The 25,201-nt window shown below is 47.9% G+C and overlaps 1 protein-coding gene across 1 annotated transcript in view; it reads left to right on the top strand.

Annotated features, from left to right (window-relative positions):
• The window catches only part of LOC119381056 (glutamate receptor 3), a 105,153-nt gene that overhangs the window by 32,243 nt on the left and 47,709 nt on the right, over window positions 1-25,201 (top strand). Inside the window, 7 exon segments of the mRNA XM_049412206.1 lie at window positions 307-548; window positions 4,113-4,262; window positions 7,402-7,590; window positions 12,082-12,189; window positions 18,420-18,530; window positions 18,586-18,795; window positions 19,197-19,552. Of these exon segments, the coding sequence (XP_049268163.1) occupies window positions 307-548; window positions 4,113-4,262; window positions 7,402-7,590; window positions 12,082-12,189; window positions 18,420-18,530; window positions 18,586-18,795; window positions 19,197-19,552 (1,366 nt within the window).

The raw sequence follows: 25,201 nt of genomic DNA, 5'->3' as shown, positions 1-25,201 counted from the left end.
GTCGCCATACTCGCTAAGCCTATATCTGCACTGGTGATTATCTGAGTATGGTTCTCGGAAATAGTGCCGAATGGACACGAACTACTTTGCTGAGGAAACTTCAGGACATGAATCTAAATCAAATAGAAGCACCAGCAAGGAGCTAACCAGCTACATAGTGCACGACGCCCATTTGATATAGATTCGAGGTAGGCGGAAACCGCTTTCGGCGGTGCGGTCATGTTTTCCGGGTGTTTTTAGGCCCCCCTCTGAATCCGCCAGTGCTCACGCTTATCTTCGTGCGTTCCGCAACTTCATACCTTGCAGGTTTAGACAGGCTGCAAGAGATACTGGCTGCGCTGCCCGCTGACTACCCACTGGAGGTGCAACACGTGCGGCGAATACGCGGCGAGAAGGCTGCCTTCGAATTCCTCCAGGAGCGCGAGAACGAGCAGTGGGACGTGGACAAGTTCGTGCTGCTCGACTGCAGCCTCGAGACGGCACGACGGATTGTGCAGTACGCGTACGGGAAGCGGAGAGCCTATTACACCTTCCTCTACGCGCGATACGTGAGTATCCACGGGCTGAGAAAACTGACGAGGAAGGCGCCTTTTCTTTTTCTCTCTGTATCAACTCTTTGTTTATCGCTTATCTTTTTCTTATTCCAGTAAATTATGGGTTGGTGCTAAGACAAACATGACGTTCCTCCTTCTTTAACGTGATTCCTACTGCCGCTCCCTTTCCACTCCGGTCAACTTGCGTCAAGACTTCTTTAGATCAAATACTTCACGAATGCTATTAGAAAGAGGAAGCAGTCTACAAGGCGAAACATGCGGTATTGTGCAACGCGAAGGTGAACAAATATCGCATAGCAACGTACGCTGGCCTAGTTGTCCAAACGACGCCACTGGACAAAGACACGCATGAGTTAGGCATCGCGGTGAAAGAGAGCCAAGTCATTGCAGCCTGCAGCTGCAAAGCTGGGTGACAACATTGTGTAGAGAGGACAATAGAAATGTCTAATGCGCAACATTCTTTGGCAAGTTCTCCAGCAACCTTGGTGGCAAAATCGTGTCTGTAACGCAACACTCGTGGCAACTTTTCGACAAGAATACATATGATTCCGTAGAAGACAAACGGGTTTGGGATAAGCCAAATTGAACAGAAATTAGGTTAAGTAAACCTAATTTTGGGGGCGATATGAAGGTGAGAAACATATGGGCCACTTTGTGCACAAAAGCGTCCGGGCAGCGTGCGCGGGAGAGCGTCTCAGTGAGCGCTTTCTGCTACTCACCGAACATCGGAGCTCCACGCCGAAGCAGAAATCTTCATCGCGGCAATGATAGCTGCACGTATGTATTTTAGCCGGTAGCTGTTTACCAGTCCTAAGGTTCGCAATCGAAGCTTCGCGCAGCGTCTTAGCTTGCGCACATGAGGGCTGACACCGGGCTCCGTTGCGCACGTCCTGCACTACGGCACCGAGAACTGGCCTACCATATGGGACGCCTGCAGCGAGAGCGACTGCTTATTGCGTTGAAGTAAATGTCATTTTCAGCTCGCTCCGACACCCCCGAAGCAGATGACGCACCCGCTGTGACCACGTGATCCTGCCTAGCACGTCACGCCGATGGTGCGCCGGCTTTTCCATGGCTGGGCCTCACACCCAATATCGGCTGGCGCGGACAATCGTCTCGCGCGCCAAGTGAGCTAATGGAGCGAAGCGCGGCGCGACTTCCTCGCTAATCTGGAGTTCGCGAAAACGCGCGTGTTGGCGCGGTAAACAGCAGCCGCCACCGACGTCCAGCCCCTCTATACCATAGTTTTCCAATATTAACTAGAGGGAACACTGGAGCTGCGATCGTTCAACCACCATGGGAATGATGGGTATAGTGCGCGGATTTGCCTAGTCTTTGTGCTTGCAGGCTCGGAACGCACTTATTTTGTTTATTGCTGTGTTTTGGTTTTGTTTCGGGTAAAATAATGGATCGTTGTTGACTTCCTGACCAGATTTGAATTGGTGAGCCTAAAAAAGTGAAGTGGTGAAGGGGAACAGCTGAACGTTTGCTGAACTTCGTCTTGCGACAAAGCAAATGCAGGCCACACAGATCCAAAAGGAGCCGAAAGAACGAAGATTTGACAAATCCGTGTACTACCCATCATTCCTGTGCTGGCTGAAGCGCCATGCATTTAGGTTCCCATAGGCACTAGCGCCAGAGTTCCCTTGGGTGTACTTATAGGAAACTGTATGCTCCATACGATGCGCGCTATTCTGCCGCCATCTTGTAGTCTTTAGCGGCACTTTGATTTCTTCCTCGCCCTTTTGGCGTCTTGTCCGCGTTCGCTTTCATCTTACGCTGTGTTCGTTCTCGCGGTCACGATAGACGCGGCGTGCCTACCCTCGACGCAGGAACGGGCGCCTAGGAGCTGTGCTATAAAAGGAACGAAGAACAAATACGCACTATTGAAGTCTTCGATGGCTGTCTAAAAGTCATTAAGAGGCTAGGCGTGTTAGCCTCGGTAACTGCGGCGCTCGCAATTTCTCATGTATGGTGATCTTTGTAGACACGTTGTTGTCTTCATTCTGCGTACTTCTTGCCGCAGCATTGTCGTTCTGCACATTTCACTTGTTATTTGTTCTCGCTTCTGCATTTCCTCGCCATGAGACAGCAGCGGAGGGAAAGTCATAGTTTCGCCACAAGGGCGAAGCAATGAATGGGATCGTAATAGATCGGAATGCTATGCTAAGTAAGGCTAGAAGCTCACTCCTTTGTATGAGACCTGGTGTAACTCAAAGCAAACGCTGGCGTAAGGAAACGCCGCTGCTGCAGCACGCGAGGTGGCCTTTGCGCTGTCTATGACTTCAATGGAAACTGTGATGGGAACACAAAACGTAAGGTATACGTGCCGTCGGCCTATCCCCAGTAAAGCTACGGTTCGCGCGACTGTGTGCGACCACGCCAGGCTGGTCAAAGTACGAATTTTCTCCAGAGCCAAGCAGCCCCCCTACCCCCCTCATGCGCCTTTCGCGCGATGGAGACGGCCGGCTTGTTTCATCCCTGCTGGAGCAGCGTTCGTCGGCAGCGCTTTCACGCTTTCGCTCGCACATAAAACATACAACCCGCGGGCGATGTTATCAATTTAGACCATACGGAACATGACGGCGACGGCAAAAAAGACACCTTGTGTGTCCATATAGCTTCCTTGTAAAAGAATGTCACAGTTTCGCCGCAAGGCCGAAGCAATGCATGCGAAAGCAACAGAGTAGAATGTTATACGAAGTAAGGCTAACAGCTCACTCAATCAGGAAACGCGGCCGCTGCAGCGAGTAATTTTAGTGTTGTCTATGGCTCCAAACTTTGCGAAGATATCTCAGATATCAATTCTGGACGGTCATATGGCATAAACATAGGCTGGAGATGATGACAATATTGATGTTCGCGTTAAAGGGGTACTCACACAAAAATTTTGGCCTCGGCGTTTTTTTGCTGCAATGTGTTGCTGGGGGCCTGTTAGTCATAACACGGCACATCATTTGCTGCAGCGCGCGACAAGCTCCTCATTAATTACAGGCTCCTCATTACCGACCAGTGTCAGTTTCGGCTTCAAAAACGACAAGCCTCCAGGTGCAACTATCACCACCTAGCGGGTGGAGCGCTCGAACACGTCAGCACACAGAACTGTGACGCGCTTCCGTACGGTTCGCGAGCAGCCGCCGACAAGTAAGCTGCCGGAGCAAACGCGGCAAAAAAACAAGGCGGCTATGACGTCATCATAACTTGTTGCAGCGTGGTCACGTGACGGAAGCAGCGGGTCCCCAGAGTCCCCTTTGAGGGTGTCAATAGAGCGAGGATGTCGATCGCTCACGCAAACTTCAAAATTCATTTAAAAATACCTTCCAAGCTATATTCGCTGTTGATATTTTGCAGCTGATATACGCATGTTCACGGGAATCGATCCCGCAGGCTATCTCGGCCGCGAAATTTTGTGTCAGTGCCCCTTTAAAACTCGCAGTTCTGTTTCAGGTTGTTGTAGCCGCGTGATTTCCAGCGAATCCCCTATTACGGTTAGAGGCATACAGGTCGTTAAAACAGTGAACTGCTGCCACTGTTTCATTGCAATGATCACGCATGCAGACGCTGCCCGATGACTGGAAGGACACCCAAGTGTATGACTTAAGCAAAGTCATGGCACTGCGCATTCTTCACGATGATGCCAATGGCCACCACAGCGCCGTGAGGGCGGCCAGCAGGGACTCGTACTACAGCTCCTCCGAGGGCATCACGGTGAGCAGCCACTGAATGCAGCGCAAGCCGTTGTGATACCTTGTGTCACAAGACATTCCTGAACATACAGCTATAGCGACACGACAAGTTAAGCGGAATCGGCCAATATATTTTAGCTTTAAGGGGGGGGGGGGAGGACGAGAAAACGAGAGACAGGAAAGACAGGGATGTTAACCAGTTTGGCATAACGGGTATGCTACCCTGTACAGGGGGAAGGGATGGGGGAGATTGAAAGAGTAAAGAAGTTAAGAGAGAAAGAGAGGGGAACAAACACGCACACACATAACTTCACAGCGCAAGATTGCGAGAAATGTCAGTCTAGCTGCGAGTGAGGTTTTCGTAAGCTAGAAAAAACACCAAAGCTAAAGACAGGCTTCAAGTTATCGTTTTAATTGATGTCAGCGTCGTAATATTTGCGTGGCATCTACTTGAGAATACTTCACATTTTATCAACAATTAACGTTTGCACTACCTACAGAAAGGACTAAATGTTCAAACTAGCATGCCTTGCAAACTTTCACAACGATAATGGTCCAAATTAGGAAAAAACATGACTGATCCCTCCGTCATAGGAATCGGTATAACACGAAAGTGAAACGTGTTTTCACAGAAGTAGTGCTTATTGTATAGTATCACAGCAGTAGTGCTGTCACAGAAGTAGTGCTTATTGTATATGAGAGCTTGTACAATGTCTATTCGTGTTTGGTAGCTATAGCACCGTTTGACGTGTATGCACCCATGCTGACGCCTAGTGACATGTCTCCATCAAGACGACTAACGCCCATGATCACGATGAAACTGTTGTGGTAGCTGAAATTGTGAACACATATTTGGACACAGCGAATCGTGAATCCTGCGTAAACATGACATCAACAAGCTTAAATCTACATTGGTACCCCATATACACTTCTTCAAAACGTCGTCAATTAAAGAGAGAAACGGCACGGTGTTCGCTTTCTAGTAATGGTTCACCGACGCCTGTGCTCATGCATACACTACCATACTGCGCTTCAGCAACACGGGAGGCAGAGGTTCGTAGCTTGAGCCGCAAATGCGCGCGTCCCGCTGACCTCTGTCTCGCTCCACCAAGGCACGACATTCGACCGTCGAAATTGTGTCCTTTCTGCAACGCATATTGCAGCAGTTTTGTTAGCCGGTGCTCTCGCAATCGAATCAGTCGGCGGCGGCGGCGGTGCATGTGGAAGCTACACTACTCCGATGAGCCGGCGCACGCTAACACGAAGCGAAAGGCAAAGAACGTAACTGCGTCTAGGGTGCCTCGGCGACGCCAGCGCGGTCAGTGTCCCTCGCTGGTATCTAGACGCTTTAACCATGACCTCCGATATCGCGCGCAATCTCGGAGTAAGCGCTAGTAAGTGTCGATCGTGACGCATTACTTCTTTTCACCTCTCACAGACGGCGGCACCGCCCCGCTCCGCCCTGCCTACCTACGCCGCCAAGAGAGAGAGAATGTGCGAGAGAGAAGGTGTGAAAGATTTAAGGCGCGTTCGTGCAGTGTCTAGCATCTGCGTATACGCAACGTCTTCTTGGTATTGCGGTTGGTCTACTTGTTGCAAGTACTACCATGCACCAGGATCAATATTCAGAGGATTCATAGGCTATTGGCAGTTTTCGCGTGGCAGTCCCAGTATGAACGAACAAGCCGCAACAACCTTTTCTAAGACTAAAAAGAGGACGATTGGCCTTACCGCACCTATTCTTGAGGCAAGTTGTTTCAAAGTTTCTTTTTCTACGTGACCAGTGCGACCCATTTTTACGGACATTCCTTCAAATCAGGCTTGCATCAGCTTTGCCAAACTTTATTGTTACTTCAAATGATGAGCTCCGTTATGGTGTCAGTGGCTTTCTGCGAGAAGTTGTTTCGACTTTTCGATTTCTCAGTGCCAGATTTAGTTTGGATTATCTTTCTAATGTCACTCGAAAGCGCTTGACGAGAGATTTGATTGAAAGTGTTTTTCCAGTTCCTTTGTATCGATCCACGTATAGTGGAGGCCAAAGAGAAGACGTTCTGAAGAGAGTTAAAAAAATGATCGTACCAGCCGGAGTTAAAACGTTCTTTTTTAAGTTACACTCTGATACGCTGCCGGTTAAAACATGGCTAGAGCAAAGAGGTGACTTTTTACCGTGGGGATCCAACTGCTTACTTTGTCAAAAACCAGAGTCGGTAGAGCACGTCTTTATCGATTGCTGGGACGCCTTTTTAATTTGGGATGTTCTCCAAAGAACACTTAAGAAGGAATTCCCACTTACACCACGCGCGATTCGGTTCTTAGCAATATAACAGGGACTTTTAAAATACGATATGTCCTTTCTCCTTGGCTTGCACAGTGTATGGCGAAGCCGCATAGCAGTTAGGCATTGTGATTTAGATACTCGGCCAGTTCGTATTTATTTTATTGAACAAATGTGCAAGTTGCGAGAAGTGTTTGCAAAACTTTGCTACGATGATGAACTACTCAATATTATGGACGACCTGTGTCATCTGAAACCATTTTAAGCGTGTGTGGCACGTGGCATACTATTCGTGAAGCCATAACACTAAGCTTGAAGCTTAGTGGGGATGTATTTGTTTATGTTTGAATGTTACATTCTGCAATAAAGACAAAAAAATAAGAAGGTAGCTTAGTCGGTTGACCGTCGGGCGCTTACCGCCGCGGCCGAAAGGTCGTGGGCTCGATTCCCAGCGGTGCATCTTTTTCATGTTTTTTTTTTCTTTCTCACCCGTTGGCGTCCATTTTATCAACGTCATATCCGTAACGGATGTACTTGGTGGACACCGGCATAAAACACTGTTATATCTGGGGTCTAACGTCCCAAAACCACGATATGATTATGAGAGACGCCGTAGTGGAGGGCTCCGGAAATTTCGACCACCTGGGGTTCTCTAACGTGCACCTAAATCTATGTACACGGGCCTCAGGCATAAAACACTTTCGTGTTTAAAGGTATACTTATGGGGCCGTGACGTCATGCTAACGTATGCTGGCGCTAAGGTTAAGGGGGAAATGCAAAAATAAAAATAAAAGGCTTTTATTCCCTCCGACCAACCGTTCCTCGCGAACTGAATGCATATCAGGGCGAACTAACTTGGTGTTGTTGACTGCTTTCGCGTATGCAGGAAGAAGAGGCCCTGGCGTACGACGCGACACTTGTGGTAAGCGATACGCTGACGCGACTGTCGCGCGAGAGGCCCGAGGTGGGCATTGAGCTCTACCAGGACGCCACCTCAGGCCAGAGCTCACAGTGCTACAGCTCGCCGCTCGTGCCCTACAAGCACGGACAGGCCATCATTGAGCTCCTGAAAAAGGTCAGCTTTCGTGGTAGGAGAGATTGGTTTGTATGAACATAAGGTTGGTTTTACAACAGCTGATAACCAACATCAGCAACCATTTAGCTAATATTTAGACAACATAAGCCATACTAACGCTAGCCAACATTAATTAGCAATAGTTTAGCGGAAAAGATCGGCTGGCCCAGTTTCGCTCAATTTCGATATTCTCATTTTCGATGTATTAACTACTGTAGTTTTGCCACATACCAGCATAGAAGTGAGAGTTAAAGAGGACGTCGTATAGTAATCTTCTTATAGACGTCAGACTCTGCCCAGGCGGCGCTACGAAATACACCGCCACCAGCGCCCTCATCGCAGCTTTGGCGCTATCTGGGTAGTACAAAGAGAGCCGTCCGCAAGCGAATGTGCATATGTAACAACAGAACCCCCACTCTTTCGTTGGCGTCGAGGCGCGGTTTGCTCAAGATCAAGGGCCTGGAAAACTTCTTCCGTCAATCCACGCTTCAGAAACGTAGGAAGCTCCTCAAAGCGAACTGCGAGTACATTGCAAAAGAAGTTTTAGTTATTCCGGCGCGCTGCAACTCGCAAGTACAAGCGAGCATCGCATGACATCGAATTCGAGGCAAGCCCTCCGACATCCGTTCTCTAGCGCCTAAATGCGTTAAAATCGGGTATATACGTAATGCCAAAGCGATGAAGTACATACACGATCAATTTACTTAACTATATATTTTACGATCAGTGCTACAAAAGTTGCTTTATCAGAGACGGATGGCCCCGGCGATTTTCGTTTTTTCAGTTGCATTCTCCCTTAATTCATCTCTCGATTCCTGGGCAATTGACTGTTTTATTACGCATCCTCAAATGGTCTCTTGATGGTCGTCTTCCGTTTGTATATGCTGCAAATGGGGATACGTGCATGTCCACTTTCGCGGGGTACAACCAAAGGTAAAACCATGGCCTCCGAGATAGCTACGGCAATCGCGGAGGCTACGGGCAAAACAAACATGAAAGTGGTCACGACCAACATTTTGCGATTTACTTGTATGACACACGTGTTAGCTAGTTAGAACCAGAACTCTGAGCCTTCAAAACGTACGTCCGCGATGCTGTGTGGTGACGACGAACTCCGATTATAGGTTGTCGCGGTGTGCGTATCACGTCTTCAGTCTGCCTCTAGCTGCGCACTTCGTGTTACACGGCACGCACCGTGGTCAGAGCCTTCGCTGAGCTTCATGGTCAAGGTTACCATGGTTCTCCATCAGGGCTACGCAAATTAACAGCAGAGCCACATTATCACATTTTCGCATGCGACCGGCAGTGGAGAACGCGGGTACTTCGCTTACCCAACACGCTCGCAACGGCCCGTATCCAGTGCTCTCGCCTTTCTTCGTACGACAGCTATGGAAATCGGTAAAACTGAACGTCGTTATTCGGTCTTTTATGTCCGTGGCAATTCACAACGCAACAGTAGCGTCGATTGCGGCGTTTCTTCGTAGCGTGCGGAGCGGTCTCGTCTACTGTTGTTTTCGCCGTTGTTCTGGCGAGTGATCCATCAAGCACTTCATGACAGTTCAGTGGCGCGTCCGACTAGCGGAGAGAAATTCACAGCTCTCGTTCTGAGTGTTAAATGCGCAAACACACGCGATATTAAGCTCAATCATTGTTTCGCAGTCACTAGTTGCACCTGGTCCCACAGCAAACTGTGCGACGGTGTCGGTCTTTGTACTACCCAATACTTATCCGACAGGTGGCGCCACGCGTCTTGGAAACTCCAGTCTGACGTCTATTGCAACTGGCAGCATATGTCGATGACGGTTGAGTAATGCTACATTTACTTAATTTTGACGTCACAGCTATCACTTGTCAATTCCATTACATGTGTTCGTTAAAGGTAATGCGAAATATTTTAGCACATTTTTCAATACGAACAGTGTATGGACCTATCGGTTTACTGATACAAAAATTTTGACCTGGCATTTTTTTGCTGCAATATGTTGCTGGGGGCCTGTTAGTCGTAACACGGCACATCGTTTGCTGTAGCGCGCGATAGATAATTAATTACAGGCTCCTCATTACCGACCAGTGTCAGTTTTGGTTTCAAAAACGACAAGCCTCTGGGTGCAACTATCACCACCTAGCGGGTGCTGCACTCGATCACGTCAGCACACAGAATTGTGACGCACTTCCGCGCGGTTTGCGAGCAGCCACTGAGAAGTAGGCTGCTGGAGCGAACGCGTCAAAAAAAATATGGCGGCTATGATGTCATCATAACTTGTTGCAGCGTGGTGAGGTGAGAGAAGTGGGAGGTCACAGAGGGTCACCTTTGAGGGTGTCCATAGCGCGAGGGTGTCGACTGCTCACGCAAACTTGAAAATTAATTTAAAATACCTTCAAAGCTCTGTTCGCTGTTGATATTTTGCAGATGATATACGCATGTTCACGGGAATCGATCCCACAGGCTATCTCGGCCGCGAAATTTTGTGTCAGTGCCCCTTAAAGGTCCTGGGGCAGCGCAGGCAGTGGTCATGGCGCACTATATACAATACACTTAGTTTTTGTTCCGTTCAATACTAGGCTGTTCGTTTCGCTTTACTCACCAAGCTTCAGCCAAAACGTACTTGCTTCGGTTTGAATGTTGGACAAATCTTTTCCATTGGGAACACTGTACTACCATCGGCGTAGATAATTAACTGACAGCTGGTGTTTATTTTTGTTATGTCGTTTGTTGGAAAGCAACAGGAACTGCTCTCTTGTAGGACTCCCTACTTCGCTATATTCCGTCTACATAAGGAATACTCCCCGGAATCGATCTTTTTTTTTTTTGTAGTAGAATGACACGATCGAAGGCTTTGCTGAAACCTAAATATAGTCCTAGCGTATTATTTTAGATGTTATCTCATATAATCTTTAGCAGGAGTGCCTCTTCTGAGCAGCGATTTCTCCTGACCCAACTGTCAGTTAGATAGGAGATAAAATTTTTACTAACGCTTTCAATGCGAGTATTAATAACTTTCCAAAAAGCTCGCAGAATCGATACACTGTGGTAGTTTGAAAACTTGTTTTTGTTACCTTCTTTTGTATTACTGTTAGCTTAGCCACAAGCATATTGGTTGTGAAAACACCACTTGGAATGTATCTGTTAAATGTGTGTAATCTCAGGGGTGACAAGATCAAGTGCGTACTTAACATGCTTAATTACTAATCCGTTGGCGTCACAACTATGACTGTTCTTCAGACCCGCGAAACGAGTTGTCACCTCAGAAACAGAAGTAGGCTGAAAAAAGAAAGACTGTGGTAATTTTTGGACGCCTCAGTAGTACCAAGGAAGTATATCAGAGTATATATCTGTAGAAAAAAGTCACTGACACTGTTCACAAGTTTCTCGATTCTTAGCAATACGTTATCGATTACCATGCAGTCGACAGTTTCTGATATTGGCTTTCTATTCGACATGGTATTTCATTTTTTCCAGACGACGTCACTTTATCGTAGGCAATCACTGTCGAAAATTCTTCTGAAATCTTTTTCATTTTATTTAGATATGGTTTTGCTCAATTTGTTCCCAAAATATTTGAATTTTAGCAATGTTTCGTTGTCTCGAGTCTTGAGGAGAGTCTGAATGAAACATACTGCTTTTCACTTTGATAAGTTGTACTAATTTTAGTGTCCCATGGTCTGCGAGCCTTTTATTACGATAGCAATTATATGGACAGAATCGGCTGGTTTTGCCGTCGCCGTCGCCGTCATGCTGCGTATATGCATGAATATATACATCAATATCTCAAATAAAAATAAATCAGAAAAATGCTTCCGAAGCGCGGAATCGAACCAGCGACCTCTCACCTCGCAGCGTGGTGCGCTAAGCACTACTCCACAAAGCGCAGATCCCTCAGGTAGCTAGCGGTTAGCGTTATATACACACCCTCTACCGTTTGCAGTCCTCCGAGACGGCAGACGCTTATAAGCGTTTCTTCATTACCAGCGAGATGGCGCGAGGAGCGCGAGGAGCGCAACGGGTGCATTTAAAAGTCGTCGGCCAGCTCGCTCGCGTCTTCTAGTATTTGCGCAGGGAGAACCCTGCCCTTCCTTTGTCTGCTCGCGGGGTAGTTGCTGCCGGGGGGGTAGATGTTTTTGCAGCGTAGCATCGCGTTCATCACGGGCCGCTTTTCTTGCTATCGCATTCATTGCTTCGCCCTTGCGGCGAAACTGACTTTTTGCTTAACTTGGTTTTTCATGCGTAACCTGATTTTCGAGCATTAACATAATGATCGCTCAGAATGTAACTCGTGAAGTTTGTGATGAACAGTTTAAGCAAATATGTATTGGTAACATGGGCTGAATTTCGTTGCGGAGTCCTTTACGTGAAGCGTGCGTTGGACGTCATTGGGAGCGGCCTTTGTCCTGGACATAAGTTAGGCTGACGACGATCACCATAACTCAAGCACCTCGATATACTAACGCGCTGTCATCCCACTACTAAACAATGTTTCTCTTTTGGCGCAGACCTCTGTCAACGGCACCACTGGGCAGATTATGTTCGACGAACAAGGTCAGCGTGTCGGCTACACAGTGGACGTTATGGAACTCACGGCGCGACACAAGATGCAAAAGGTGCTTACCCTTATAATTATTAGTGTGCTCGGCATAAGAAAATCAAATAAGGCTACCATTTAAAGTACTCTTGGCGTGCGCGACCTCGTTGATTCCATGGTACTTTCATGACCTGGCGTTATATTGTACTTTTATGACCTGACGTTATATATTGCGTTAGGAAGTGCGTGACACTCTTCCTTTATTTCACGACAAGACTCGAGCACTTTGCAAGAGTTAATTGTCTATGTGACATGCATGCTTTTGCTGTGACATTTCCATACCCCTCTCCACTCACGCACACAAGGTGTCTAGGAATGTATAACGCTCTTCACCCCATCACCCCCGCAGTACTTGCTGGCGAGTGGTGGTTTATTGCATCGCGTTTATTGATTACTGGTGTTGACACATACCATCATTTATGAATAATCCGCTATGGCACGTACACGTTTGGGTGCGAAGAAGAGAACGTTTTGGCTGGTCTGTACTCGGTCCCATTCGCTAACCTGGGGCTGAACTTCACAATTGACAATGTGTTTACCTTCGGTGCTTTAAATCTGGGCTTCAGCCACAGGAATGCGTTTGATGCCGTGTGTATAGATACCTTCACGAAACAAAACGAATACGACTTTAAATTCCCGCTTGTATAAGTAATATTATAATCGAAAAAGATGTTTTAATAATATTTTTATTATCATTGTGCTTCTCATTATTATTTTTATTCTAATTCCTATTAGGGACAACGATTAAAGCGTCTGATCTGAATGTTTGAAAAACTGTTATTGCACTCTTTCGTTGTTGCGTACGTTTCTTTATTATTACTCTTATTTATTTATTTATTTATTTATTCTTTTTTATTGGCATCAACATTCAATACTCAAAATACTTTTTTAAAAAAGTTTCATACGATGCATTCTTGGGCAATCCCCCAGAGTGGGTATGAGCCATGCAGTAGAGGACACTACTACTACTACTACTACTCGGTCGCCAAGTGTCTGAGGAACAGCAACAGCAACAATAACAACACTTTGACGGAAACGCTGACACGGAGTTGAACACAGACGCCAGCAACATCGGACAAGGAGCCGTCTTGGTTCAGTGGCATAATGGCGTAGAACGTGTAATTGCCTATGCGAGCCGAACGTTACCAGCTCCTGAGAAGAACTATTCTGCGATGCCCAGCTGTCGTCTGAGCCATAACAAAGTTCTGGCCATACTTGTACGGCCGCCCATTCAGGGTAGTCGGCGACCACCGTTCTCTTTGCTGCCTCGCGAATCTCAAAAATTTCTCAGGTCGTCTGGCACGGTGGAGCCTTCGTCTCCAAGGATTTGACGTCACCATCATTCACAAGTCTGGGTGGAAACACGCCGACGGTGTCTTTCTTTCACCTGCACCGTCGGAAATGCCAACATTGACCGTTTCAGCCACCAGCTTGGCTCAGCGACTGCGTGACGACTTGGAGCTCAGCTCGCTCATTGACTACTTGCAAGGGCGCACATCCAGTGTTCCTCGAAAACGCTTGCTAGCCTCGTTTCGCTTCCGGAATGGAGTGCTTTATAAAATCACACGCAAGCCTCATATTCGTTGGTTGCGCCAACCGCGCTTCGTGGCCACATTTTACGCGCCTGTCACGACAAACCGCCGTCCGGACACCTAGGCTACACACGCACATTGGAACGAATTCACCACTCTTACTATTGGCTACGTCCCGCGAAGAGAGTGTGTTCGCACATGTCACGACTGGCAACGACGCAAAACTCCACCTGTGCAACCAGCAGGATTGTTACAACCCATAACCACACCGAAGGCACCATTTCACCAGATTGGTATAGACTTGCATGGATCATTCCTTACATCTTCGTCCGAAAATCGATGGATTGTGGTCGCCACCGATTACCTAACCCGCTATTGCGAAACAAAGGCAGTGCCAAATGCTAACGCAGCAGACGTCGCCCATTTCTTCAATCACAACATCGTCCTTCGCCACTGAGCGCCAGCCGTTGTTGATCGTGGGACGGCATTCACTGCAGAGATGCTACAGGAAGTCCTGAGGCTCAGTGGCACTTCAGAACGCAAAGCAACGGCTTAACATCCCCAAACATATGAATTGACTGAACACCTTAACCAGATGATCGCGGATATGCTGTAAATGTATGTAGACATTGACCACAAAAACTGGGATGACATCCTTCCTTATGTCACATTTGCATATAATACTGCATGTTAAGAAAGTACCGTATTCAGCCCTTTTGATTAGTCCACGGCCAGTAAGTTACCACGATGCTTGACGCCACGCTGCTTCCCGACAACCTGAGAATGTATCACACGGATGCTGCCTTGTTCGCCAAGCGCGCCGAGAAGGCCCGTCAACTCACGCGATACCGTACTCAGTGTCGCCAAGCCACATACGCACGCCGCTACAATCTTCGTAATCGAGAACTTACCTTCAATCGATCCTGGCGATGAAGTTTGGGCATGAACCCCCATCCGGAAAAGCTGCTGCGCTGCCACTTCGGCCCCAACAAGATTGTACGGCGTCTCAGTGAATCTATTTACGACGGTCTCCCAGAAGGCACCCTAAGAGACTCCTATCGGCTTCTACAAACTGAAGCCATGCATGTTTCTAGACTCAAGCCATACTTTTCGCGCTGTGACTCGACATTTGAGTGACCTTTATTACATTCATAACTTGGCGTGTATCTTTTTGTTTTCTCTTTTTCGTTTTGTTGTGTCTTATTTTAACAGCGAAGCTGTTGTAGTTCGCCGTATTGTGCAGTGTAACAAGAAAGCTCATCATCATGAACCGGCACGAGCTCTCTTCTTCCTCGTCGTCTTCATCTTCCGTTTCGCTGCGAAAACACAAGCGCCGATTTCTCCCGCGCGGGATGCAATAACTCTGATGGACGAGACGACGAGTACAGAGAAAAAGAAAGAAAGAGAAATAAAGATACAGAAAGAGAAGTTCTAGGCAAAAAATTTCTTCGCGAGGCAAGATTCGAATCCGTGTACACACCATCCGAAAGCGAGCGTGTTAACAACTCTGCTATCCAGGGACGCTATAGCAGAGCACAGCATAGCCTTGTACGATAGGGTATAGCAACGGGGTGAGAAAGGGAAGTGAGAGAAAGGAGGAGAGAAAGGAGGAGATGAGAGAGTAAAACGTACCATAGAAAGTAAGAGAAACAAAGAGAATGAAAAGCAGTAAGAACAAAATTTCACCATCTCCCACTAAAGGGAACCATGTGGGGATGCGAAGGGGCGTATGGGTCGACTTAAAGTTCCGTTCATCAGGGGCACCATGCCCGATGTTAACGCGTCCTTTCATGTGGAGAACACCATGAATTCACTGTAGTTGCTGTTGCTGTTACTCGTTCTGAACTCTTGTTGGAGCACGCCACGCGGGTTCATCGCTCGTCTGCAGAATCTTGTTCCCCGACGCCATCACGTGATTGCTGAGAGAGTGCAAGGGGGAGAGGCCACAGCGTCTTACCCAGCCCCTTACACAGGCCCAAACGCGCTAGCGCCTGCCAGCGCGTTCTGACTAGGATACAACGCGCTGGTTCGTCGCACGTCTGCAAAATCTTGTTTGCCGACGCCATCACATGATTGCTGAGTGAGTGTAAGGGGGAGACGCCCCAGCGTCTTACCCAGCGCCTTACACAGGCCCAAACGCGCTAGCGCGTGCACGTGGTTTTGTCTGCGTTACGGCAAGCTAGGACAGCATACGGCAGCCCGGGCCCCTAAAGTGCTCTGCACGTATCATCATCAAGGCGGTCGAAGAAGGCGAAGACTTCTCCTTGGCGCAAGCGCGCGCTCAATATGTTACAGATGGCTATGGTAGCTTTAAAGACGATATTAAAGACGATAGTCTTTCTTGGGATACTTAAACGGAGAAATTTTGGTCTGTCTTTCTGTTTGTCGGCACGTCACTCGATTCAGCCACTCGGCCAAATTTGAACCACTTACCCAAGGGCCAGCCATATTGAACGGCTGACTAGGGTCATACTTGTGTACATTGTCGATCAAAAAGCAAACATTACGCATATCTGAGGCGCAACATCACTAGGTAAATATTAGGTGGTGTGTTACTTTAATAGAAAATGCATACATACGTAATTATGAAAACCCTAGTTTCTTAAGCTGCGCTGAAAATGCCACTGCGCTGAAACTTGACTTCCTCCGTGCCCTCTGCACGAGCTCATTGTTGTGTTTCGGTTTCGGTTCTGTATTGCACTGTACGAATGTCATGGGGCGCCGCTCTGGCATTCCTGTTTTACCCGGGCGACGTGTAAATAAAAGAGTGTGTGGAGATTACTCGTTGAGTGCGGACGTTTCTTCTGCTTCAACGCTTCGCGCCAAACCGCGTGATCGGGCTGGCTGGCGTCCCCGCCGGTCGCGTTGGTCACCGCCAGTTTTCGCCTGCTTCTGCGCCGGGACTACCAGCCCGCAACACAGCACTCATGTTTCCCGACGTATTGCCAGATGGCGTCCATATCTCACGCAGCGCCTCTTCTATCGTCTTTAGACGACATTCGCAGCGAAGCACGCAGATACGCGGCCAGTTTTTTAGAAAGCGGACGGTCGCCAATGGAACTACGGACATAACCCAGCGCAAAAGCTGCTTCGCATCTAAAATATGGAGAGAAAGAGAGAGAAAGATATAAAGTGCTAGAGAAAGGGATAGAAAGAGGGGAGGAATAAAGGTTTATTGTACGAAACGGTATCGCGGTGCTAGTCCCGCTTCTACCGTAGATGGAAGGTCTCCTCATTCCAGGGACCCTCTGGCCTTCGCTGCCTCCTTGGCCCTGGCGACGAGACGTCGTTGTTTGTCCAGGTCCTCTGAGATACAGATATAGAGAGAAAGGAAGAAAGAAAGGCTGAGGAAGAGAAATAAATAGAGACAGAGAAAGAAATAGGGAGGTGAGAGTGAGGGGAACGCCATCTTCGTCTTCGCAGCACTAGTGCTGAGCTGCTCTACTTTTATTTGATTCCTTGTTTGACAGTAGCTGGTTGTTATTTCGCGTTACGGCAAATTTATTTCGCTTGTATAGCACCCTTCTTATTTGTTCTACTTTCGCCCTCATATACAGCATCGAGACGATGCTTCTTTGGGAGACGGAGTAATGACACATACCATCATTAATGAACGATCCGCTACGGCACATACACTTTTGGGTGTGAAGAAGAGAACGTTTTGGCTGGTCTAGTTCTCGGGAAGACGTCAACTTCTGGCTGTCTGTTGTGTTTCGCCGACGAGAATATTGACGACGCATATTTTGGCAGGCGCCCTGTTTCATCAGATACAGCATCCCGGTGCATTTACCTGGAGATTGACGCTCTTGCGCAAAAGCTACGCTTTGGTTTTGGCTGAGTGTTACGTGCGAAACCCTCAACTTCATAGAAGTCGAGCCTGTAAGAAAATTTCGATTTCTACTCAGGGCTAAGCTAAATTCACTTACGGCTCAACACAAATAAACAAATAGACATAAGTAGCAAAACTGCAATTCGGCCTAGTTGGAACAAATTCATCCTTCACTTACTCGCACAAAACACACAGGGACTAGAAGAGACTTACGAGGACAGGCGCGATGTCCTCGTAAGTCTCATCTAGTCCCTGTGTGTTGTGGGTGAGTAAGTGAAGGAGACATAAGTAGGCTTATATATTGTCCTCTGATGAGAGTGAGTGAGTGGAGTATCTTCTATATTAAACTGCGCTGTCTCCCAACGATTCTTTGCAATGTAGAGGTGGGAGTCGACGAATGGTCTGCCTCCGGATTTACCAAGGGGTAATCCCCCCGACAGTGGAGGGCGTGAAACTTGATCTCCCGAATCCAAATCTATCTCCGTCCTGCGCAAGTGTTTCATTGTCTTCTCTTTTAGATTTCTTTTTAGATTTATTTCCGCTATGCACTCTTGCTCCAGTGAGGCCGCACCTTTCAGTGACGTTCTTGACTGCGTTGTTTTCATGCCTTCAACCTCTCAAGCACGAAACAGGCGCTGTATATCAAACGGCGTCGAGGCTACAATGCCGTTCAAAGCAACCAGCATTGCTGTTTAAAAGGAAGTGGCGGGCACAACACCCCTCGATGAGGGAGTTACACACGGTCACGCCAGAGATTTTACCTGCGCCACCCTTCCGCATTTGCGGTTCTTGGTGTTGTTGCTATTACTGTATATTTCACGAAAGCTATCTGTGATAGCTTGAAGAAGCTTTAAATAGTAATGGGCTTCCATATATTTATTTGCGTAGATTGGCTATTGGTCCCAAGCAACTGGATTCATAAAACAGCCCGACCCCAGGGGCTATCCGCCGACGTGGGCTGAACCTACTGAGAAGAGACTTGTGGTCACGAGCATACTGGTGAGTGTCGACAACGTGGAGCGATGAACGAAAATGCGAGAGTGCAAATATGCAGGAGCCGCCCTTTCTCATGTACAAGAACGCCAACGACACCAGTAATGACGAGGACAACCTGGAAGGCTATTGCAAAGACCTTATCATCAAGCTGATGCGTGCAATGGGCCGAGAGTACAGTATTCATATGGTCAAGGACAATAAATACGGCGCTCGAGACAAGTCGGCACAGTCCGGATGGAATGGCATGATTGGTGAGATCCTGAGAAAGGTAAGTCTACCGCGTTCGTAATTTCAGCCGCTAAACGGGCTCAGGTGTTATAACTCCTGAGCTCTAATAACGTCCATAATCGCGAAAGGCAATTTTTTTTTCGCAATGCGGATTAAATGCACAACAACACAAGTGTGCTTCAGGGCAATAGTTTTACTTACTGACTCTAGAAAAGAACCAGATACGACGACGCACAGCGTTTGGAGGCTTCTTGTATAGCTTTAACGACTCGACTATAGCAGCATCGAACAGGTTTTTGTTTTCAGTGTTTCAGTTACAATATATTACAGGAAACTGTAGGCATATATAGTTCTATTAGCGAAATGTCGTAACAACTAACCTAGTATTAAAACAGAAAAAAATGCAAGCTTGTGCTATGACAAAAGCCTACGAATGTGCAGGAAGCTGACATTGCCGTGGCACCACTGACCATCACGGCTGAACGAAGCCGCGCCGTGTACTTCAGTGAGCCGTTCATGAAGTCTGGCCTGGCGGTGCTGGCGCGGCGGCCCGAGGCAGAGTCGCTCAGCGTGTTCAGCTTGTTTAGCTTCTTGCGGCCTCTTTCGTGGGAGGTGTGGCTGTGCCTGCTTTCTGCCTACGTGGCGGTTGCTGTGCTACTGTTCGTCATCAACCGACTCAACTTGGCTGTGGCTACTCCGCCCAAAGAACCGCCTGGATCATGCAGCCACTTGTACAACAGCCTATGGTATGCCCTCGGGGCATTCATGTCCGAGGAGTGCAACAACTGCAGGCCCAAGTACGTCTCCACACCTCTGTCCTATGTTATGTGCTCGTCCAAGTGCTCAGAGTATTCTAAAGAGCGACCAGCACTAATCTTTGAGCGCTGCAAGCAACTGCTCTTAAAAATAGTTCATTAGGGTGGCTTGGGCAAGTTGGTACGTAGTTCTAGTTAAGGAAATGCCAGCAGCACCAGAAGAAAGCAGAAGAAACCGATACAAAAATACAGAGACAGGAACAGGAAGGATGCTGGACTGTCAACCGACCTTAATTCGAAGAAAACGCGAACAACAAACCGATATGAGCATGCGTAGCAACTACAGCAATCGCATCGAAAGGCACCCATAACTACCTGCTACAATCATTGTCAAGAAACTGGAGCTCTTTGTCATTCAAAAACACAGACGGCGCGCTCACACACTTATCAGGCCAAAGTTTGTAGATCTGAAGCGCTTCAATAATTTCACGCTCTTTCTGTGTTTTAGTACTTCCAGTCACCGAAACGTTGCTGGGTAGAGGGGCGCAACCGCACGTCTTGCAATGTATTGGCACATTGCCAACCGCGCCCGTAGGGAATAAATTGGCGTGCTCGCGCATCCTATCATTAACACACCTGCCCGACTGCCCCACATATTCTTTGCCGTAGGTATAGGGAATACTGTAAACAATGCACATGTCACACCTGCTGAATCTGTTGATATGCGCAGTACCACACCTGTACCTTCCTGCCCCATGTCGCGCAACGCGCGCATATGTTGGCCAAAATGCAAGGCGCTGAAAAAACGAGCATGATGGCATTTCTCGCCGCGACCTTTTTAGGGTTGTGTGAAACGCCATGTAAGTATGGCATAACAACTACTTGGTTCCTCTCTTCACACTGCTTACGCTGTCTGCCAACCTGCTTCTTTGTCCTGTGCAGGGATGCCGCCACCGCCTCAATCGTAATCTGAGAGTAGCCTGCATTTGACAGTCTATCCACCTGCGGATGAAAACAGGTTAGCACTTGATGCTTACAACTTTTTTCCAATGCATTGGAAATGCAAAGGTTCGCAAAAGCTCGCTTTACAAGCTTCGAGATGGAAGACTCAAACAGGAGGAGCGCCTTTGAGTCCTAGGACTGTACACCCAGCAGATATGATGATGGGACAAAAAAGTTAGCGACAAACTCAAAACCTAATGCAATTATAAAGCGGTTCTTCGTGAGTGAATCAGATTACAACCTGTCGAAGAGAAGGAGAGGTGCCTCTCAGAGGGACTTGACCACCTCATGAAGTCCAGTTCAAGTCATTGCCCTACTGATAAATTTCTACGTCCTGTGGTACGTTTCCTCGTGAACCATAGCCTCAGCATTCTGCAATCGGACAAAGAAGGTGGGATTTTGTCCTCCCAAATGCCTCGTTTAATAAGAAGGCTAGCTACGCCATCACTAAGAATTTCAAGGTGGTGAACGAGAAGCCACCAAGGGTGAGAACGAAGCCATTGAAGCTTTTAAAGCGGCTGAACCTTGAGTCTTTGAAGAGGGCCGTCAAGAAGAGTAAGGGTAATGTGTTTTCTGCTTTCTTACGGTGAAAACCCACAAGCTTGAGTACCCAATGCGAACCGTCGTCACGGAGACAGGTTCCTGGAAGAAATTAGTCGGGAGACTCCTAGAAGGTTCCTTGAAGACCCTGGTCATTGCTGGTCCTTTGACAGTTCCAGGGAGGTGATCGAGGTCTTGAAGTCCGCAGATTTGACAGCGAACTCAGCGTTCTCGGTGGACATAGAGGAGCTCTATTACTTCATTCCCCATCGTGAACTGTTTGTGAAGGTTAAGGAACTTAATGAAAGCAATGGGGAGATGGTCTTTCAAAGTAGTTGCTGCCTTTCGACGAAAAATTTCCTGAAAATATTAACGTTTTATCTTGAGGCTACTTGTGTGTATGTCGACGGCAAATTGTTTTTGCAGAAAAACGGAGTGTGCATCGAGTCCTGCGTGACGCCTATTTTATGTAAGGACCTAGCAAAATTTGACAACTCTGTATGTACAATTTTAAATGATGACCAAGTTTCCCGTATCTTCAAATATGTGGACGACTTTCTTATTCTTTTAAATTTCGGACCAGGTGACTGCCTCACTAGTGCCATTTGTGACATCTTTCAGGTGTTTCAGTCCCGCTCCACTGATCTATGTTTCATTCATAAAGGATCGCTTGGAAATTGCATCAGGTTTTTAGATTTGTCACTAACTTTTTTGTCCCATCATCATATGCGCTGGATGTACAGTCCCAGGACTCAAAAGACGCTCTTCCCGTATGAGCCTTCCCACTCGAAGCTTGTAAAGCGAGCTATTGCGAACCTTTCAATTTTCAATACATTGGAAAAAAGTTGTACGCATCAAGTGCTAACCAGTTTCCATCAGCAGGTTCATAGACTGTCGAATGCAGGTCACTCTAAGTTTACGATTGAGGCGGTGGTGGAATCCCTGCACAGGAAATAAAATCACGCCATATCCACAAAGTGAATGATAATTCAGGAGAAAAATGTTTTAGCGCTGCAAAGTTGAGGACAAGAAAAACATGGACAACACAGACGAAGCACCTTGTCCTCAACTTCGCAGCGCTGAAAATTTTTTCTACAGTGATGTCCCAACTAGCCCCCCCCCCCCCCGAAGCTCTTCTGAATTATTCAGAAGCTGGCTCGGAGAAGATCGGGAAAACCCGTGAATCTTCCGTAAAAGTCCTCTACCATCATATGAAGACGTGACACACGTTTGCTATATATACATACATACACAATGTTTTTAGATGCGAAGCAGCTCTTTGACTAGCCTGTGTAACGCTGTCCCTCCGTCCGCACAAACGCGAGGCAACGCGCTTCCCTCGGCGCAGGTGTTGGAGCGGTGCCAAGTAGGTCGCGCCGCAGCTGGGCGTTGACGTCACGCTCCCGTCGCACGCCTCCCTCGCAGGTGCGCGCGTACGTCACTCTCTCCCTCACCCGCCGGAGCGCCCGCAGCTGCCAGCTCCAACGCTCGCTCGCCTCCCGTGTCTGCGTTTCAAACTACACCAGGAAACGCTACACCGAGTTTCGCTTCAAACGAATCTTCCAGCGCTCACCGCAGCACCCGCGTTAGCGCCGTTCAACCCGTGACGCCACCCGTGCGCAACGCTGCTGCTTCGCATCCCATCAGGGTCCAATTTTTTATTAATTTATAACTTTGATGAACTATATATACACAATTTAGAATTATATATACATTGATGAAGTATATATAAAAGAAATATCTAAGAGCGTCTGATTATCCATTGTCGACACTTGCAGACGCAACGCTACTAATGTTCTTTCAATTTGAAAACTGCCCTCGAGACGCGCGCAACAAAGTGGCCCTAAATATAGCTGTCCGACGCTCGCCTGGCTGTCGACCGCGTTCCCCGCTCGCCCTGTGAGAATTAACGGCCAGGCTAGAGGGAAGACACGGCGTGCGTAGCGTTCCTCTTCGCGTTCCACGACGCTTTGAATGGATAGATGCAGGTTACGGCGAGGGACTTCGCCCCAGCTTAAAGGAGCACTGACACAAAATTTCGAAGGTGAGATAATGAATTAAATAGATGTATGCGGAGCCGTACACAACGTCTACGAAATATCAAGGGCCAATATAGCCTAGAACATATTTAAAATCAATTTTAAAGTGCATGCCGTGCGACTGAGCGGGATGCGAGCGCTTCGCGACGCCGACATCAACGCGGGGGGTGTGTAAACAAACCTACGTCACGAGTTTGTGTTGGCTGGTGGCTGGTTGTGCCCTTGCGCTTGTGCCGTGCTACCTGCCATTTCTTCCTCCGTGCCTGCGGCTTGGAGTGTTCTAGTTGTGTTCTCTTCCGCTGTTCGCTCGTCGTGCCCGTTGGCAGATGTTATGGCCCGCTCACGCTAGCGGCAAGCCTTGAATCACGTCACGCGCTACGTGACGCCAACAGGCAGAAAAAGAGTGTTCCACACTCGCCGCCATGGCTGCGATCGGCGCTGACTAACACTCCTAGGTTTAAATGCACATATATACCCTATAAAGTGGACGAGAGGATGACCGCCGCCGTAGATCAGTGGTAGAGCATCGGACGCGTTAGTCGAAGGTCGCAGGTTCGGTCCCTGCCGGCGGCAAGTTATCTTTTCGTCCACTTAACTTTCTTCACATTTATATCCGAATAGCTACAAATAACACCCCCTGTACTTTCCTTGGCATAATTGGCTGTTAGTTTTCATTAATAGTAGTGTTTAGTGCTTCCTGGACACTCGGTTTATCCACGCAAAAGAAGGCATGTCATCTGCGTAAGCTAGAACCTTAATCTCCTCGGCTTCATATCTATATTTTTTAATGCCAGAAATAAAATGCACACTTAAACAAAATGGTTCCAAATATATTGCAAGAAGCAAAGGCGATAGCGGACACCCCTGACGTACTGACGAATTTACCTCTATGACACCTGAAAGCGTGCGATTCACAATTAATCTTGTGGTGCACCTTTTATAAAAAAGTGATATGCCATTGTACAATACATCTCCTAACTGGAGATGTCTTAGCAGTCGGAACAAAAAATCGTGCCGTACCTTATCAGACACACGCTTTGCTTTCTGCAGAATGACTAGTCAACATACCAATACACCGTTTGCCTTCAGTTTAAGATTCCCAAAAGGAGAGGCGCGCTTTCCTTCTCACCTAAGGTGGCCACTTAATAGTAATTTGTGGGGTTTTACGCGTCAAAAGCACCATATTCTTATGAGCCACGCCGTAGCGGCGGGTTCCGGAAGTTTCGACCATGAGGTGTTCTTTACCTTGAACTGACATCAGACAGTACACGGGCATCTAGCATTACGCCCCCATCGAAGTGCAACCACAGCGACCGGTATCGAAACCGCGACTTTCGGGTCCGCAGCCGAGCGCCGAAACCGCTGTACCACAGCGGCGTACAAAGATGGCCACTTCAACTGCGCCTTTGGGGAACGGGATCATGGGGAAATGATGGTTGAAATGGATAACGTTTAATTCCAATGGTAGTATCGGAGAAAAAAAATCTATGTTCTCCTTGAAGCTGGTTTGTTCCAATTACAAACTGTCTTTGGAACGCGTGTGCCACGTGTTCCAATGAGAGACTGTGAGCGGACTCGGATTATCTGTTCGTCCGGGCAAAAGGAAAAGTTCCGTAAAAGTCGGCGGAGTGGGCCGGAATCCTGCGTGAAATATTTCCTGCCTGCAGCTGTCCTCTAACACGTTTACCTGATTGGTAATTCTGCAGCAATCTCTTAGAATTCGGGTTAACTCTGAAGGCCGCGGTTAGGACAACCGCTCCTTCCTCGCTCCGGTGTATGTCTCGATCGGGTATTAGAAGGCCAGCGGCTCACTCGCAGAGTCAGTAAGCTGCACCGAATCCGCAATGATAATTCGACATACGAGAGGGGATTGAGTGCGCGCTCGGCCACATCGCTCGTAAGCGTCACTGACCATGGCGACCGACTTCGGTTCCTCATGCCGCGACCGCAAGTTCTCCAAGAAGCAAAGCAGAAAGCTACGAAAAGATAGAACTCGTCACGCCAACACATGCTCTTTCTCCTCCAGCACTACGCAGCCCTCGCGAATGCTATTTGAGGCACTCAGGTGCTTTTCCAGATAAGCTTGCCTCCTGTAGTCAAAGTAACGGGC

The sequence above is a fragment of the Rhipicephalus sanguineus genome, chromosome 2, assembly GCF_013339695.2.
Source record: "Rhipicephalus sanguineus isolate Rsan-2018 chromosome 2, BIME_Rsan_1.4, whole genome shotgun sequence".
NCBI lineage: Eukaryota > Metazoa > Arthropoda > Arachnida > Ixodida > Ixodidae > Rhipicephalus > Rhipicephalus sanguineus.
The sequence above is the reverse complement of the archived record's forward strand: the minus strand, read 5'-3'. Positions and strand labels throughout refer to the sequence as shown.